Genomic DNA, 14720 nt, shown 5'->3' with positions numbered 1-14720 from the left:
AGGCTGCTTTCAAATCCCCCCTCAGCCTTCTTTTCTGCAAACTAAATAAGCCCCTTTCCCTCAGCTTCTCCTCACAAGTCCTGTCCCCCATCACCACAACCATTTTCATTGCCCTCTGCTGGACTCTCTGTCCAACTTGTCCACATCCAATTTTCAGCAGCTACCAAACTGCTGAATTCAAAATAGTGACCTAAGGGACAAAGTTCCCTTCCTCATTCCCAGTTCCCCGAGCCCTACAATCTTCATGATGCTTTTCAAATTGAGTCTGAGCTTAGAGTTTGGAGCAATTGCACCCTTAGTCTAGAAATCTTCTCTGACTGTTCCTGGCCTGCACAGCTGTGACGTGCTACTATAGGCTTGTTGAGCAGGGGCAGGACACGGAGCTGTAGCTGTGAGTTGTCACTAGAGGGCTGGTGTTCCAGGACAGGATTCAGTCCCTGCTCTAGGGACAGTGGTGGGAGATATCCTGGGATACTGGAGGACTTTTAGGGACTGGCCACATTGCAATGGAACGGGAGGTGGGTAGTGCAGATGAGAGAGAACCCTGCCCTGGAGTGGTGTAACTTTAACCCACATAATAAGTGCTTAAAACCATTTAAGAAATGCAAAACTCTAAAATTCTTGATTCAGAGATGATACCTTTTATTAGACCAACTAAGAAATTGCAAAAAAAAAAAATTATCTTTATAATTTTTGTGCAGGGTTTTTTTTTGTGTGTGTGTGATTTCTTAGTTGATCTAATAACAGGCATCATCTCTGAACCAAGAGTTTTAGAGTTTTGCATTTCTTTTTGTCTCAGACCAGCACGGCTACCAAATACAGCCCTAAAAACTTTTAAGGTGTTAACGTGCGCACAGTCCAGGAGTTAAGAGCTCTAGGAGCCACCCCAGATTACCATGTAACAAGGCTCTTACAATGTGAAATGTCTCATTTCTGTGCAGGAAGGTGAAACAGAATATGTCTATCTCTGCTATATTTTGAACCTAGGCAGTCATTGCTCCTAATACCCCATTGCTGGAGAAGAATGGGGCTCTGGGCTGGGCTCTGAATCATCCCAGGGTTTGTGTGATGGTGAGGAAAGACAGCCAGGGTCAGTGATGAATAGAAAAGAGGTGGTCTTGCAGGAACCAGCTTCCTTTAGGCACTTACCCTCTAGTGGTGACAAGAAACATGCAATGCCATGCATGTGGGGCTTGCAAAATGCAGCTCCCTACTCATGCTGTGAAAATGTGTGTCTTCTGTGCTTCTTTTATTCTCTTACTCACAGTCCTGTCAGAGGAAGTGTTTTTTTCTGTATTCCTTCTCATCCCCTCTCTGTGCATGACAGTCGAGTTTTGCTCTTGGGCCATTATAAGTGGCTTGTCAGTCCCCTTCCTGACCCTCCTGGAGGAAACCTTATATGGCTAAAATATATCTCATAGAAACATCATCATTGAAACTCCTTGGAGTTCTGCCCATGGTAACAGTCACTTGCAACCAAGTCACAGGCTGTTTCTAGCAACAGTCAAAGATGGGAGCCATTCCATCTGCAGTGAAACAAAGGACACACTGGGTACACATGCATTTACTGTCCAGTAATTTACTGCACAGTAAATTACTGCACAGTAAGTGGTTTTTAGGCCAGCATCTACACATGCAGGCATTACAGCACAGTAATGCTGTGTGTGGACTGACTTGGGACTCAAGTTAGTCCCAAGTCCATCCACACATGCAGTGTTAATGTGTAGTAAGGCATCTACACATGCCTTACTGCTCAGTAACTAATCGGGCATAAATTTGCTACCTGCATCATGCAGGTAGCAAGTTTATACCCAAGTAAGCATAAGTCGCCATAGTTACTGCGCAGTATAAACGTGTGCCCGTGCTGTGCAGTAATTTGTGGTTACCTAAATTACTGCACAGTAATTGTGCACATGTAGACATGCCCACTGAAGAGACATGCCACTGATTTCTGCCTGTGACGGGGACAGTAGCTTTTTCTGACTGTGATCAATGTCAAGGTTTTTAGACCAGGTAATAAAGATTTCATGAGTAATCTTGTGCATTCGATCTTGATTACAGTAAGGACTCAGAGCAGCAAGGGGCAGAAAGCTGCTCCAGGGGACCAGGAACAGTATATGGTTTTGAAATGTGCTTTCAGTGGTTCTATCCCTACTGTGTTTGAGCTGCATTAGCTGATTTTAACTGTGTTCAAAATCAGCCTAGTTAGCAAAACGCAGAGCAGACAGAGCCATCAACATTGTTCAACAGAGGTGTTACCATAGTTGGGCAGTTTATGGGCACTGATCTCCCTTCAGCGATTTCACTGGGCTTCTGTCTGGCATCTTCTCTTTGGAAATGATGTGATAAACTAATGACTGTATTTTACAAGCCAAAATAGCTTGGTAAAGAAGAAAACGCTAGACTTCCCAAACTATACAGGCCACCTTGAACCTTTGGTATCTGAGAAGTTTTAATATACTGTCCACAACAGAAAACTTTCAAATACAGGGTCCCATCCTGAGATGCTCCCCTACCCATGCGATAGTGAGGCATCTTCAGTCAGATTAGGGTCAGGGGAGGCAAAGGTCAAAAACAGGTTGGCAGAAAAGCACGGCTGGACAGAATTCAGTTTTGGGAACGTGCCTTGGATCGCCGTGCTGGCTGGCTGCCTGGCCCAGAGTTAAAATGTCCTTTGAGATCTGCGGCATGCGTGCTGTCGCAGTCTGTGAGAAAGCAGCAACACGCTGCAGTTTTTCAAGGGCCTGACTGTACTGCCAAAAAGCAATACGTCGTTGGGCCGACATGTACACTAAAGGGAACCAGAGAAGCCGGATTTAACGCACTTAAAGGAATCCAGCGTATTCTGATGAGGAACATGGTATTTTATCCAGACCAACGGTCCCACAGCCTGCCGCTATCCAGCCTATTGGCTATTTATCTCCATATTCCACTGCCTGCCAAATTAGACCAGGTCTATGGTCCCCTATAGCTCAATATCCCTCTTCTTATCATACTGATGCAAAGTCCTAGTATGCTTGGCCAACACTAGAGGTTTCAGGAAAAGGCGCAGCCCTTCCCCTATCCCTCGACTATAATTGCACAGCACTGACTCACCGAGAGGAAATTCCTTCTTTAACACAGCAGGTGATCAGTTTATGCCCTAACTCACGAAGATGGGCAGGGGTGGATACACACACCAAATTGCAGCGTAAGGCAGAAGACAGAAATGCCAGCTTTATTACTGCAATGCACATACACAAGGGGCAAAAGGCAGCAAAACAACATAACTATCCTGGTGACTTATGCTACTCCTCCTAGGGAAGGGACACAAGTTTAGATGCAAAAGGAAGGTTCTTGATTTCCCCTAATCCTGCTCCTAAAATGTGCATTTTGCTACTTATAACCCATTTTTAACATCGCTTTTTGTGTGAACTCAGTTACTGCGAGAAGAAAACTGCTTTTCAAACTATCCCAAAATGCGCCACAGCGGTTTAGAAATGGGGTGAAAGCCTGGCAAAACCTTGAGAGGTCCTGCGTAGACAGAACGACACAAGCCCTATATTCGCTCCTTTCCTAAAGGCGGGGGGAGATTTTTATTTGTGCCAAATGTCGCACAAAGCACGTTCTTCAGGGAGGTAGGACCTGATCGGGCAAAAAGCCCATTTCCCAAGGATTCGCCCAGCCCGAGAGCTAAACATCGTGCTCCTAACAAATAAGTAATTGTCTCCTGTTTTTCACATCACTGCCTTTGATTTCCTGCGCAGCGAGCAGTTGCCCTCGTACGGCGCGTGGCAACGTGGAGTAACACAAGCAAAGGGCTGGGGAGGAAACTTGTGCAACTCTCAGATAGTCCCAACATGATTAAAGGAGAAATGGGGGGTTTTGGAGGGGAAATCTAGCTATGCCCCTTTTTGCAATCAATGCGGGTGTCCACGGTGGTACCTTCTGGAGCATGGGGGAAGCTTTGCAGTTCAACTGAAGAGTTACGGAGGATTGAAACCCCACCCCTTCCCCCCAATCCAGTCATGGCGTGCAGTATAGATGTGGGGGGACTGACTACCCAGCCCCAACACTGTGTGAGGGGAGGCCTAGGAGGCAATACATGTGTGGGGACACCATGGGGGGCTATGGGCTGCCATGTAGCATTTGAAGGGAGACACTGGAGGCCTCAAATGGTGCCTAAACTATGTGAAGGAGGGGAGGGAAAGAGGACCTGCCTTCCCACAGCCACGGTGGAGAGATAACGGGGACTTCAGACAGCCGGCACAGCGAGTAGGGGAGGGCTGCCCTCCTGCGCTGGGTGGAAGGGCTGCCACACTGCCCCTGTAGGGGACCCTGAGCAGAGGGGACTGAACTATTGGCCTGCATGGGGCCACTGAGGTGAATGGGGGGCTGCATACTGCACCCCCACAGCAGCTGTCAGGGTAAGCGGGGTGTGCTGTCTCCCCATAGCAGCTCTAAGGGGAAGGGGATGTGCACTGCTCCCCCCACAGCAGCTATAAGGGAGGGGGAGGGGTGTAGTGCTCACCCCACAGCAGCTGTGAGGGGAAAGGAGACGTGATTTGGGGCTGAGGAATTACCCCCACAGGGGCCATGGGGCTGCCCCCATTATTAATACAGGATTTGGGGGGTCGGGGCTGGGAGCAGCGGCTCCCACAGGGGAACCCCTGGCAGGGAATTACCCACCTGCCCCGCCTGTGACGTAACACTCTCCAGTCACAGAAGAAAAGAAAAGAAAAGAAAAAAAAAAAAAAAAAAAAAAAAAAAATCCTCTTCAGAGCCCAGGAACCTCATTGGCTCCGCGGGCCTCCCAGGCTCGCCTCTCATTGCCCCCCCGCTTCGTCACTCCGCGCGTCACCCCACCCCCTTCAGAACCCAGCATCTCTTCACACGCTGTCCACGCTCCGCGGTCGGCGCGCGGATTGGCCGGGGAGGACGTAAACAAGGCAGAGGCAGCCAATGGGAGCGCTGATCACGAGAGCAGCACGCTTCCACGCGGCCTCAGCGTGGCATGGAGGTGATCAACAACCGAGGGCGGGGCTGCTGGGGGGGGCGGTCAAGCGTATAAAAGCGCCGCATCCGGCTTGGTTTGGCTCAAAGCCTGGTGGGCTCTGAGCGGAGAGAAGGTCTTTGCTGCTGAGCTGCAGTCAAAATACCACAGCCGGCGTCCTTGCTCTCTTCGCTTGGATTCCAGCGCTGGGCTAAAAACTTGGAAAAAAGGGCTTAATTTTTTAGCCAGAAATTAAAGAAAAAAATTTTGTTTTTTTTCTGCACGATTTTTGATCACATTCAATTCCAAACCCCAGGCCTTTGTGTTTTTCCCCTCCTTTATTTTGGCCATTGCAATTGAGCCTTAACCCCCTTCCTCTCCCTATTTCTGTCTAAACCAAACCAACTTTCCTGCCACCATGGTGATGTTCAAGAAGATCAAGACTTTCGAGCTGGTTTTCAGCGAGCCCGACAAGGTCTACTTCAGCGGGGAGAAGGTGGCTGGCCGTGTGGTGGTGGAAGTGACTGATGTCACCCGAGTCACGGCCATGAAGGTGTTGGCCTGTGGTGTGGCCAAGGTCAACTGGGCCAAGGGCCCCCACCACCGCAAGCAGGAGATGGAGTACCTCCGCTACAGCGATGTCCTGACCCTGGACGACAAGCCCACTGGTGAGAACCCGAGACCTAAATAATGCGACCTAAATCATAGGGCTCTTCTGCCCTAAAAAAGCCAACTTCCTGGCCTCTTTTTTGCCCCAAAATGCTTTTAAAGCAGGGTTGGATCAAAAATGAAAGGTTGGGTTGAGTAATATTGGAGGTGTTTTCACACAATAGGATACTCGGCAGCCAAGTAGGGCTTTATCTATGGTTGCTTTTGGCACTTGGCTCTGTTACCAGAGTAAAAAAGCTGCTATTTTGAAGTCTTGGGGTTACATCCTGGCAAAAAGGTCCTAGAAGTGTTTTAATGATTCATTTGGACCTGGATAAACTAGCAGAGAGCATTAGTTGGTCTGGTGTAGGAAGCGTGTCTAAACCGAGGAGTAACACAACTTGGGGGGTGCAGTGACAGTTGGGAGATTGCAGCTGGCAGTGAAGACCTTAAAGAGGTTGATGCAGCAGGAGCTGCATCTGCAAAGGATGGGAGCAAGCATTTATTGGCAGGGTGGCTGTATTCCAAACAAGCTTCCTGAGCTGCGTGGAGAGGCAATTATAATTACAGTGTGTGAGTACAGTATACAGGACAGGTGGTACAGCTGGGGAGCCGCTTGCTTCTCTCCTCTTGGCACAGGGAGTGACGGGTGCTGTAACTCCCTGTGCCAGAGAGCCAGGAAATCACACACCCCGGAGGCAGGTTGGAAGAAGGCACAGCTTCCCCGCTTGGCAGGGTTGTCTGTGTAAGAGTGACAGGGAAGACCAGGGATGATGTGAAATGCCTTGGATGGTTTTCCAACTTCTTTATTGGCTCAGATAGAGATTTGCAGTGGATTATTTGCTGGGAGGGAGGATGTAGAGGCCAGTTCTGAGTCCTTACTCAAGAGGATGTTTAAGAAGCATGAAAAAATTGCAACGGCAATATAGCAGAAGTTTTTCAGGACATTTCTAAGTAACAGCATAGGTTATATCCAGCACAGCAAACTTTCGCACTTGTGTTGTTTCAGCTGAGGCAGGATGTTATGACAAAGCTGAGAACATGCAGCAAGGCTTGAGGTTTTTAACTTCCTCTCTTTTTTTCCGCTTTACAGATGAGGATGGCTCTGTGATCTTGAGACCTGGGAACAAATATGAATACAAGTTTGGATTTGAGCTTCCTCAAGGGTAGGTATTGATCAAACGCATCATCAGAAATGCTAGCCTTGTGACAAAATTCCCTTGGTGGTTAGTTCTGTGTGTGTTTTTAATGAGCTCCTCTTGTATTGCAGACCCCTTGGTACTACCTTCAAAGGGAAGTATGGCTGTGTAGATTACTGGGTGAAGGCTTTCTTGGAGCGCCCATCAGTCCCACCTCAGGAGACAAAGAAGCATTTTGAGGTCATGGACCCTGTTGACATCAACACTCCAGATCTACTGGTAATTGTCAAGTTCTTGGGTGGTGTTGGGGCAATGGTGGGGCTGTTTGCTAGGGGTGGTTCAGAGGGATATTTGCTATATATGTAAGTTTTACAGTTCCAGGGCAGATTAAGTATCGTCTCCTAAGGAGATGAGTGTTCCACATTGCTCAGAGCCCTAAAGGAAGTCTAGGTTAGTTGTTTGAGATGGGTTACCTTTCTCTTGAGCTATGTACATCAGTGAGTGTCCATGAAGCAGGACACTAGAATCTACCTGGAGATGCAAATTAAACTGCATGGAATACAAAATTATATGGCAGCAGTCTGGCAGGATATGGACAGGATAGAATAGGACACACAACAGGCTGTCTTCATTTGTGTAACCAAATCCTTCTGAATCTTTTCCAGTCTCCCGTCTCTGCCAAGAAGGAGAAGAAGGTGTCCTGCATGTTCTTTCCTGATGGCCATGTGTCTGTCAGTGCCAGGATCGACAGGAAGGGGTTCTGCGAAGGTGAGCCTGGCTTCCAGGAGGACTGGGAGATAAGGGGGCTGAATGGGACAATGCTTGAAAAGAGCGTTGCTTTGAGCAAGAAGGGAGGAGGAGGGCATGATGTTGAACTGTGTGATACTGTTGAGCAAGGAAAGTGGGCTGTGAGTCAGAGAAACTTCCCAACTAGATTGGGCATCTCTGCTTTAACCAGTATAGACTTGGCCATGAATAAGCTGTAAGAGAATCATGGCCATTGTGGGTAAGACCTTCCCTGTAACTAAACAATCCTGTCTTCTTTCAGGGGATGAAATCTGCATCAATGCAGACTTTGAGAACACATGCTCCCGCATAGTGGTACCCAAGGCAGCCATCATTTCCAAGCACACCTACCTAGCGAATGGCGAGACCAAAGTCTTCATCCAGAAACTCTCCTGCGTACGTGGCAACCACATCATCTCAGGCATGTCTGACACCTGGCGGGGCAAAACAATCCGTGTCAAGAAGATCAAACCCTCCATCCTGGGCTGCAACATCTTGCGTGTGGAGTACTTCCTGCAGGTAAGGGTCATGGGTACTGAAGGATCTCTCTTCCACACCAGGCCCATCATCGGGGAATATTACATGTGCAGCTGTCCTGCCAGGAACCCCTCTCCTCTCTCAGATTTGCTTATTGGGGTTTCTTTCAGGGCTTTGATACCTGCAGTGGTCTCAAGCCAGTGGAATAGACATGGCTAAACTGTAAATTTAGTGTAATCCCATGTCACTCCCTTTCCGTTAGGAATCTTATACAGACTTTAATGCAACAGAGGAAGGGTGATGTCATTCCTGACCATCTCTTCATCTCATTTTTGCAGATCTATGTCAGTGTTCCTGGCTCCAAGAAGATCATCCTGGAACTGCCTCTCGTCATTGGCAGCAGATCTGGGATTGGCAGCCGCAGTTCCAGCATGGCCAGTCAGACGAGCTCTGAAATGAGCTGGGTGGACCTGAACCTCCCTGATGCTCCAGAAGGTGAGCTGGGTGCTGTTCAGGGGAACATCCCTTTGTTTAGCAAAGAAGGGCAGAAGGTGGCTGGTCCAACCTTCCAGGAAGACCATGGTAGGAACAGTTATGCTGTTGCATAGCAGGGATTCAAGACAAAGCCTGGGGGTGGGGAAAGAAGTTGGATTGGTTCATTTGTAGTAGGAATAAAGCTGAAACTTGTATCACAGCTCACAAGTATCTCCTCCTCTTCCAGCACCCCCATGCTACCTGGACATTGTGCCTGAAGATCACCGCCTGGAGAGCCCCACCACTCCCCTTTTGGATGATATGGACAGTTCCTTTGACAGCCCCATCTTCATGTATGCTCCTGAGTTCAAGTTCATGCCTCCACCTACTTACACCGAGGTGAGTGAGGCTGAGTTTCTGGTGCTGAAGACAACCTGAGCAGGGAGAACCATGGAGAAAAGGAGCATTAGGGTTTTTTTCTTGCTGGGGAAGTGGGCTTCTAATTCGTATCAGTGCCCTGGCAGCTTAGACTCCTACTTAACTTCCATGAGCAGGTCAGCAGTAGGGAAGGCAGGAGTAATCATAAGCCTCTCTGCCACTTCCAATGCTGCTCTGATGGGATCTGGAGCTTTAGCTTTGAAGTAAGCTTAGAGCAAAATAGTCTTTCTTGCTGTTGGGTTTAATGGGCTTGCCTTAATCTTTTTTTTTTTTTTAGCAGACATCTAAATTGCTTCTCCCTTTCCCTTTCCAGGTGGATCCTTGCACTGTCAACAACAACGTGCAGTGAGCGCTGAGCGAGAAAACAGCCATTGCTCTGTTTCTCCAACTTTCCATGAACTCTTAATCTGCATTGATTATACCCAGCTGCAGCAGAGTGGGTAGTAAAGCCCTGATGCAGAAAAAGCATTGCAAGAAGGATGCATTTGACGCATCCAAGAGATGCAGTGCAGAGGGTGTCCTGCTTCTACCTGCTGTGCCGAGAAACGTTGTTCAGTTCCAAGGGGGCTCCAAGCCTTGCCCTCATCCTAAGGCCTTCTAGGACTTCCAAAGAGAGACGTGTAGAGTGAGGCAGTGATGGGGGGGGTGGGGGCTCATGTAGCGTGGGGAAGGTATCTGCTCCTTGATGAGCACTTGATTTGAATAGTTACGAAGGAGAGAGGCTTGAGGGAGAAAGTTGTTGGATTCTAGCTCCTGAAGACTCAGAAGCTGTTCCTGTAGCAGAACGGTCACCATCACGATGCCTTGAATCTGATCTTGCAAAGTCAGGCTGAACATGTCGTATATTCATTCACCGGGTGTCTGGAGATGTAATGTGTGTAAATGGGGACTGTGTAAGATTATGAACACAGCAGGGTTGTTGCTTTTGCTTAAGCCTGTGCCTTGCAACCAAAAGCTTGAAATTCTTAAATTGTCCAGCAGAGTTTTGGGGCTTTGATAAAAACACTTGGCGGAGGGAGGACTTCTGATTCTGGAGTGATAACATCCTTTCAGAGTCTCAAAGAAAGCAACAGCCCTGTAAAAGGGGAAGTACTTGTTATTTCATGCAGTAGGCAAGAGATTTATTTTTTTTCCTGCATGTTTGTTTCTTTTTGTTGTAACAAGCAAATGGGACACTAAAGTCCAAGCATCTTTCAGGTGCTCAACTTTTTGACACCGAATCAGTTCAGACTAGTGTCGTAACTGACTCTGGGTTTTTTCCTTAAGTTTGATCTTATTTACATTATCTGAATCTACTCAACAAATGCAAGCTATAACTCCACAATGTTGATGGGAAGAATCACTATGACAGTCTTGGGTTTATTATACTCAGATTTCACTTTTCCATCCTTTTCTGTGGATACAGACATGGTATTAAAAACCATCCCAGTCGGCACTGCTTGGGTCCATGAGCCTCTGCAGATGACACGGAGGCTTCCTTGATGGCATTGTACAGCCTGAAGAGTGTTTAAACCCCTTGAGCCACTGAATTTTTGTCATGCATTCCCTTTCCTGGCTATCAAAGCACAAAGTCTCAAAGACACTTTGACCAAAGCTTCATCTAATGGTGCCAAATAACTTTTAATTGTGTGTTGTCCAGAGGCATCTGGGGACAAAAAGCCTCGCTCTTTGGCCCTATATGCCATAACAGAGCCAAAAGCTCAACCCAAAAGCGACTGGGAAGGTTTTTGAGTGAGGAGGGAGCTGCTGGCTTTAATGCAACAGCTAGTTTGCCCTCTCCAGACACGGGAGACCAGCACTTTTTTATGATTTTTTTTTTTTTTTTTTTTTTTTTTCATTCTTTTATTGTGTATTAACCCAGCACTGCATATCCTAAGTGTTACTAGACGGAGCCAAGCTCTGGAACGCTGCAGCTACTGCCTCCAAAAGCTGAGACATGAATTGGGTGGTATACTGCATTTTTTTTTTTCTACTGTTTTTTATTTTGTATATGTTTGAGAAGGTTTTTATATTTTGTACTAAGATCCCATAAGCCCCTATGGGGCCACTTTTATTGTTAATAAAAGTCTTGAAAATGAAAATGACTGGAGTCTCTCCATTGCTGCTATGCACCGAGAACCCCTTGTCAGGGAGGGGCAGAAAATGGGAAAGCTTTTAAGTTGGTGGTGTGAGAATTAAATGCCACTTCTGCTGATGCAGTTGCTAAGGGGCTCAACACATAGGGGCTTATGGAGGAGGGGATGAATGCAAAGGCTGGATCAAAGCCAAGAGGCTGAACCTTGGGGGCACTTTTTCCAAAAGGGACCTGAGGTCTTTGCTTTAAAGGGCTGAACAACTGTGGGTTTGGGGTCTGCGGGTATCTGCATCGATTCCCTTCTGAAACAGGCATTGCTAAAGTGAAATGACTCCATCTACTGAAAAGGGGAGAACCTGGAGTCCTGTAGCTGGTGGTCTTGTCCATGACCTCCAGGTAGGCCACTTGGATGCCTGTGGGGTTGTTTGCTGTTGCATTTAAGAAGGTAGCATTCATCCCTGGGCATACTTGGCAAGATCTGATGTGAAGATGGAGGTAGGAGCTGAAAGTCTGTATATCAGCTACATTCAGTACCCAACTGTTCCAACATAATTGAGCTCGATAGAGATGGTGGAAATAGAAGCACCAAGAAAGAGGTTGCCCAAGGGGTCCAGGAGAGGATCTGACTCTCTAGTCTGTGCCCTAGGCAGTGGATTACCCAGACTTCTGTGGGAGGTTGGGTGCAGCTATCTTATGATCCTACAAGCCAAGTTGCTTATGGTAAGGATCCCAGATGGCATGCGAGACCTTTCTTTTCTGCAATGAGCTTCCCTCCCAAGCTATCTATGAGCCAATCAGGTAGATGTTAATGGAAAGTCTTTTCTACCTGCTACAGGGCAGTGCCTTACATCTCACTCTGCTCTGAACTTAGAGAATGGCTTGGTCACTTCCTGGCTTTGCCCCCCCCCCCCCCCTTGGTTCATCTACAAGCTGCACTGGAGGAGGTGTGATTTTGATCAAGGGCAAAAGGCTGCTTTTGCCTGGGTTTGATTCAGGCCTGTGGGGTTTAGGTAAGTGCGTCCGAAAGAGAAGCAGTGTTTTCTCATCGGTGCTCGCTGGTTTGGAAAGATGCCCCCTTCCTTTCTAGTTGTCACTGCACGGAGCTGGGGTTTTCTTCATTTTCGTTGCACAGGGCTGAGCGATTGGCCCACAAGACTGGGAGCCACTGTTTCTACTCGCCTGCTCCATGCCTTTGTGCAAATCCTCCTTTTTCCCTCTGCCTCAGTTTCCCTGCCTATAACATCAGGCTGAGGCTATTGCTGGGCATTTTGCAAGGGTTGATGGGGTCACAGCGGAGGAGGGAACAACAGCTGGAGCAGATAGTGGAATGAAGCTGCCTTTGTCTTGCAGCTGCTTTGAAAGGCTACTTCTCAGCATATACCTGCCTTCAGCTGGGGACCCCGCAGCTGCCCGAACAACCTCAGCAAGCCTCTTCACTCAGGCTAAGACTCATTATTGCCTGCGACACTGACCCTGCGGTTTCTGCCCCTTATGTCATAGCCCCTGGCATTAGATCATTGTGTTTTTCTTCCATATCAGGCCAGGCACCATGCCCAGAGTTACAGATCTGCACAAGCAGACAACAGATAAGTTGCACCTTTTGTTTAACTCACAACTTGTTATTCCCCGTGAATTTTTCAGGTCTAAATGCATTTCGGCTTCCACCTTGTAGGTTGTTATGACAAGTCACCGATTTTCCACTGAAATGGTACTTTTCTGCAAAAAGTGGTGTTCTTTGGGCAAAGCAGAAATAATTATCAAAATGGCCATAGAAAACAAAATGGTGTTCTATTTCAGGCAAAGTCTGATTTATTTTGCCCCCTGGGCATGGAAAAATATCCTTCTCAGCTCTCTCTTATGATAAGGGGTTGGTTAGAAGGGGTGGCTATGTTCAGAAAGCAGGCTGTGTGGGAACAGCACCTGCTTAGTCAACAGATTGTCTGTTTTTGCAGCCTGTTATCTGTGTAGTGTAGCAACCGTACCATGTTGTCACTGCTTTCCTGAGGTCTGCAGGGACAGATGAGATCTGGGAAGGGGCGGCTATATCGCGGTTCATGAACCGTCACTGGAATTTAATTACTTTCTAATTGCAAGGTCCAGGTCTCATCTTCAGCAGCAGATTTCTTTTTCTGATAAAGAACTGAATTGAGATTGTGGCACGTGAGCCACCAAGAGATTGTTGGAGGACTCTGACTTCTAGGAAGGATTATGCACGTAGCAGTGAGGGAGATGTCCCCTAGCTAGGTGTCACTCAGTAATCCCATGATCTTCACATTGTCATCTGTGTTAGCCCCAGCTGAAACCAAAGTAGCCAGCCCTGTGTGGACAGAAAAAGATCTGGAAGTTGGGACTCTGGAGACCTGCCTACACTAGGGCAGCAAAACAGCTGCAGGGACATGGACAACCAGCAACAGCTTGGTTGCATCCCTTGGCCTTGCAACAGTTCAGCGAAGGCTACACTTCAAAGCTGGTTCTGCAGCATCTGTTTTTGTACAGCTGCCCCAGTGCACTCTGGGGTGAACGGTTAAAACCATTTTGGTGTCTTAGAGTGGGGGCTTGTGGGTAATTTATGGAACTGCATTGTGGGAAGCGGTTAGGAGGACCTGCTGACCTGATACAGCTGCACTCACACTGTCAGCCGCCCTTGTTCAACCAGATCGACAGTATTTTCTTGCATACAACACACACACCATTTTCTCAAAAACCAGCTGCTGGGAATGGAGGTGAGTGCTATCAGTCAGGAAATACGGTAACAGCAGTTTCTGCTGCCATAAGGCTGCACAGTAACTTTGCACATAATCTATAGGAAGCAGAACGAGGTGAGCAGGCTCAGTTAATTACTACAAAAAAAGATCTTCTTTTCTTCGTGCTGCCTTTCCAAAGCAAGGTCATATCTTATTCCAGGCTGTGCTGTATGTGAGAAAATACGGGAATAATAATACTAATAAACTCTCCTAGAAGGCTTCAGCCAGCCAAAGCAACAAAGGCTGAATTCAGGACAAGCAGCTCCAAGCCATGGGGTTTGCGCCAGGTCCTGATTGTATTTCCCCTTGTCCATGTGACCTTGGTGTCCCCTTCACCTCTGTGCCTCAGTTTCCCCCTGGCCTTTTGAGGCCACTGGAAAGATTCACCAGAAATTGCATTGGGGTGGAGCATTGACGTGGCCCACAGAGCAGACGCAAGGGAGGATGCTGTGAACTTTGCAGGCCATGTTCTGCGGGCATGGAGAATGGCTCACCCAGCTGGCAGCTGATACTCCTGCATAGCAGAGCTGAATGGGCTGAGCCGCAGCTGGCATGCCCGCTGCATCCAGCTCTCAGTCTGGTTGCATAGAGGCTAGAGTAGGCAAGACAGGTGTCCCCAGTGTCACAGCCAACTGGGGCAAAGGGGAGTCCAGGGATGTGGCCAAGTATGGGCAGAAAGGGCAGTTCATGGTCGGGTGGCTCTGAGGGGGGCCAGGAGCACTTCTGGGTGGGTTTGAGGGTGGGTCACAGGGGTCTTCCTGGGCAGAATGTGGCCAGGGTTTCAAAGCACTGCCTGCTCATTCCCTGTAGGTGCTCTGTACAAGCAATGAGTCTGCTGAGTCTCAGGGCCTTCTCTTGTGGAGGCTGAACAGGTTCAGGTCCCAGAGCTTCTCCTCGTAGGGCCTGCCCTGCTGCCCCCAATCATGCAGGTGGCCTCCTCTGGACCCTCTCCATGCTGTCCACATCCC

The 14720-nt window shown here is 48.1% G+C and overlaps 1 protein-coding gene across 1 annotated transcript; it reads left to right on the top strand.

Annotated features, from left to right (window-relative positions):
• Positions 1-5072: 5072 nt before the first annotated feature.
• TXNIP (thioredoxin interacting protein) lies at positions 5073-11018 on the top strand. Its single transcript, XM_019556046.1, has 8 exons — positions 5073-5640; positions 6714-6786; positions 6891-7038; positions 7425-7527; positions 7808-8064; positions 8361-8517; positions 8744-8895; positions 9248-11018. The coding sequence occupies exons 1-8, from the start codon at positions 5391-5393 to the stop codon at positions 9281-9283; spliced, it is 1176 nt and encodes a 391-aa protein (XP_019411591.1). The 5' UTR covers positions 5073-5390; the 3' UTR covers positions 9284-11018.
• The last annotated feature ends 3702 nt before the right edge of the window (positions 11019-14720 follow it).

This window comes from Crocodylus porosus, unplaced genomic scaffold, assembly GCF_001723895.1.
Source record: "Crocodylus porosus isolate Cpor-Errol unplaced genomic scaffold, CroPor_comp1, whole genome shotgun sequence".
In the NCBI taxonomy this organism is placed as follows: domain Eukaryota; kingdom Metazoa; phylum Chordata; order Crocodylia; family Crocodylidae; genus Crocodylus; species Crocodylus porosus.
This window is presented reverse-complemented; position numbering and strand designations above follow the sequence as displayed.

Coding starts and splice junctions, on each gene's coding strand:
- TXNIP (XM_019556046.1), top strand. CDS start 5,391: ATGGTGATGTTCAAGAAGATCAAGACTTTCGAGCTGGTTTTCAGCGAG. Junction 8,065..8,360: donor GTGTGGAGTACTTCCTGCAG/GTAAGGGTCATG, acceptor TCATTTTTGCAG/ATCTATGTCAGTGTTCCTGG. Junction 8,896..9,247: donor CTCCACCTACTTACACCGAG/GTGAGTGAGGCT, acceptor TTCCCTTTCCAG/GTGGATCCTTGCACTGTCAA.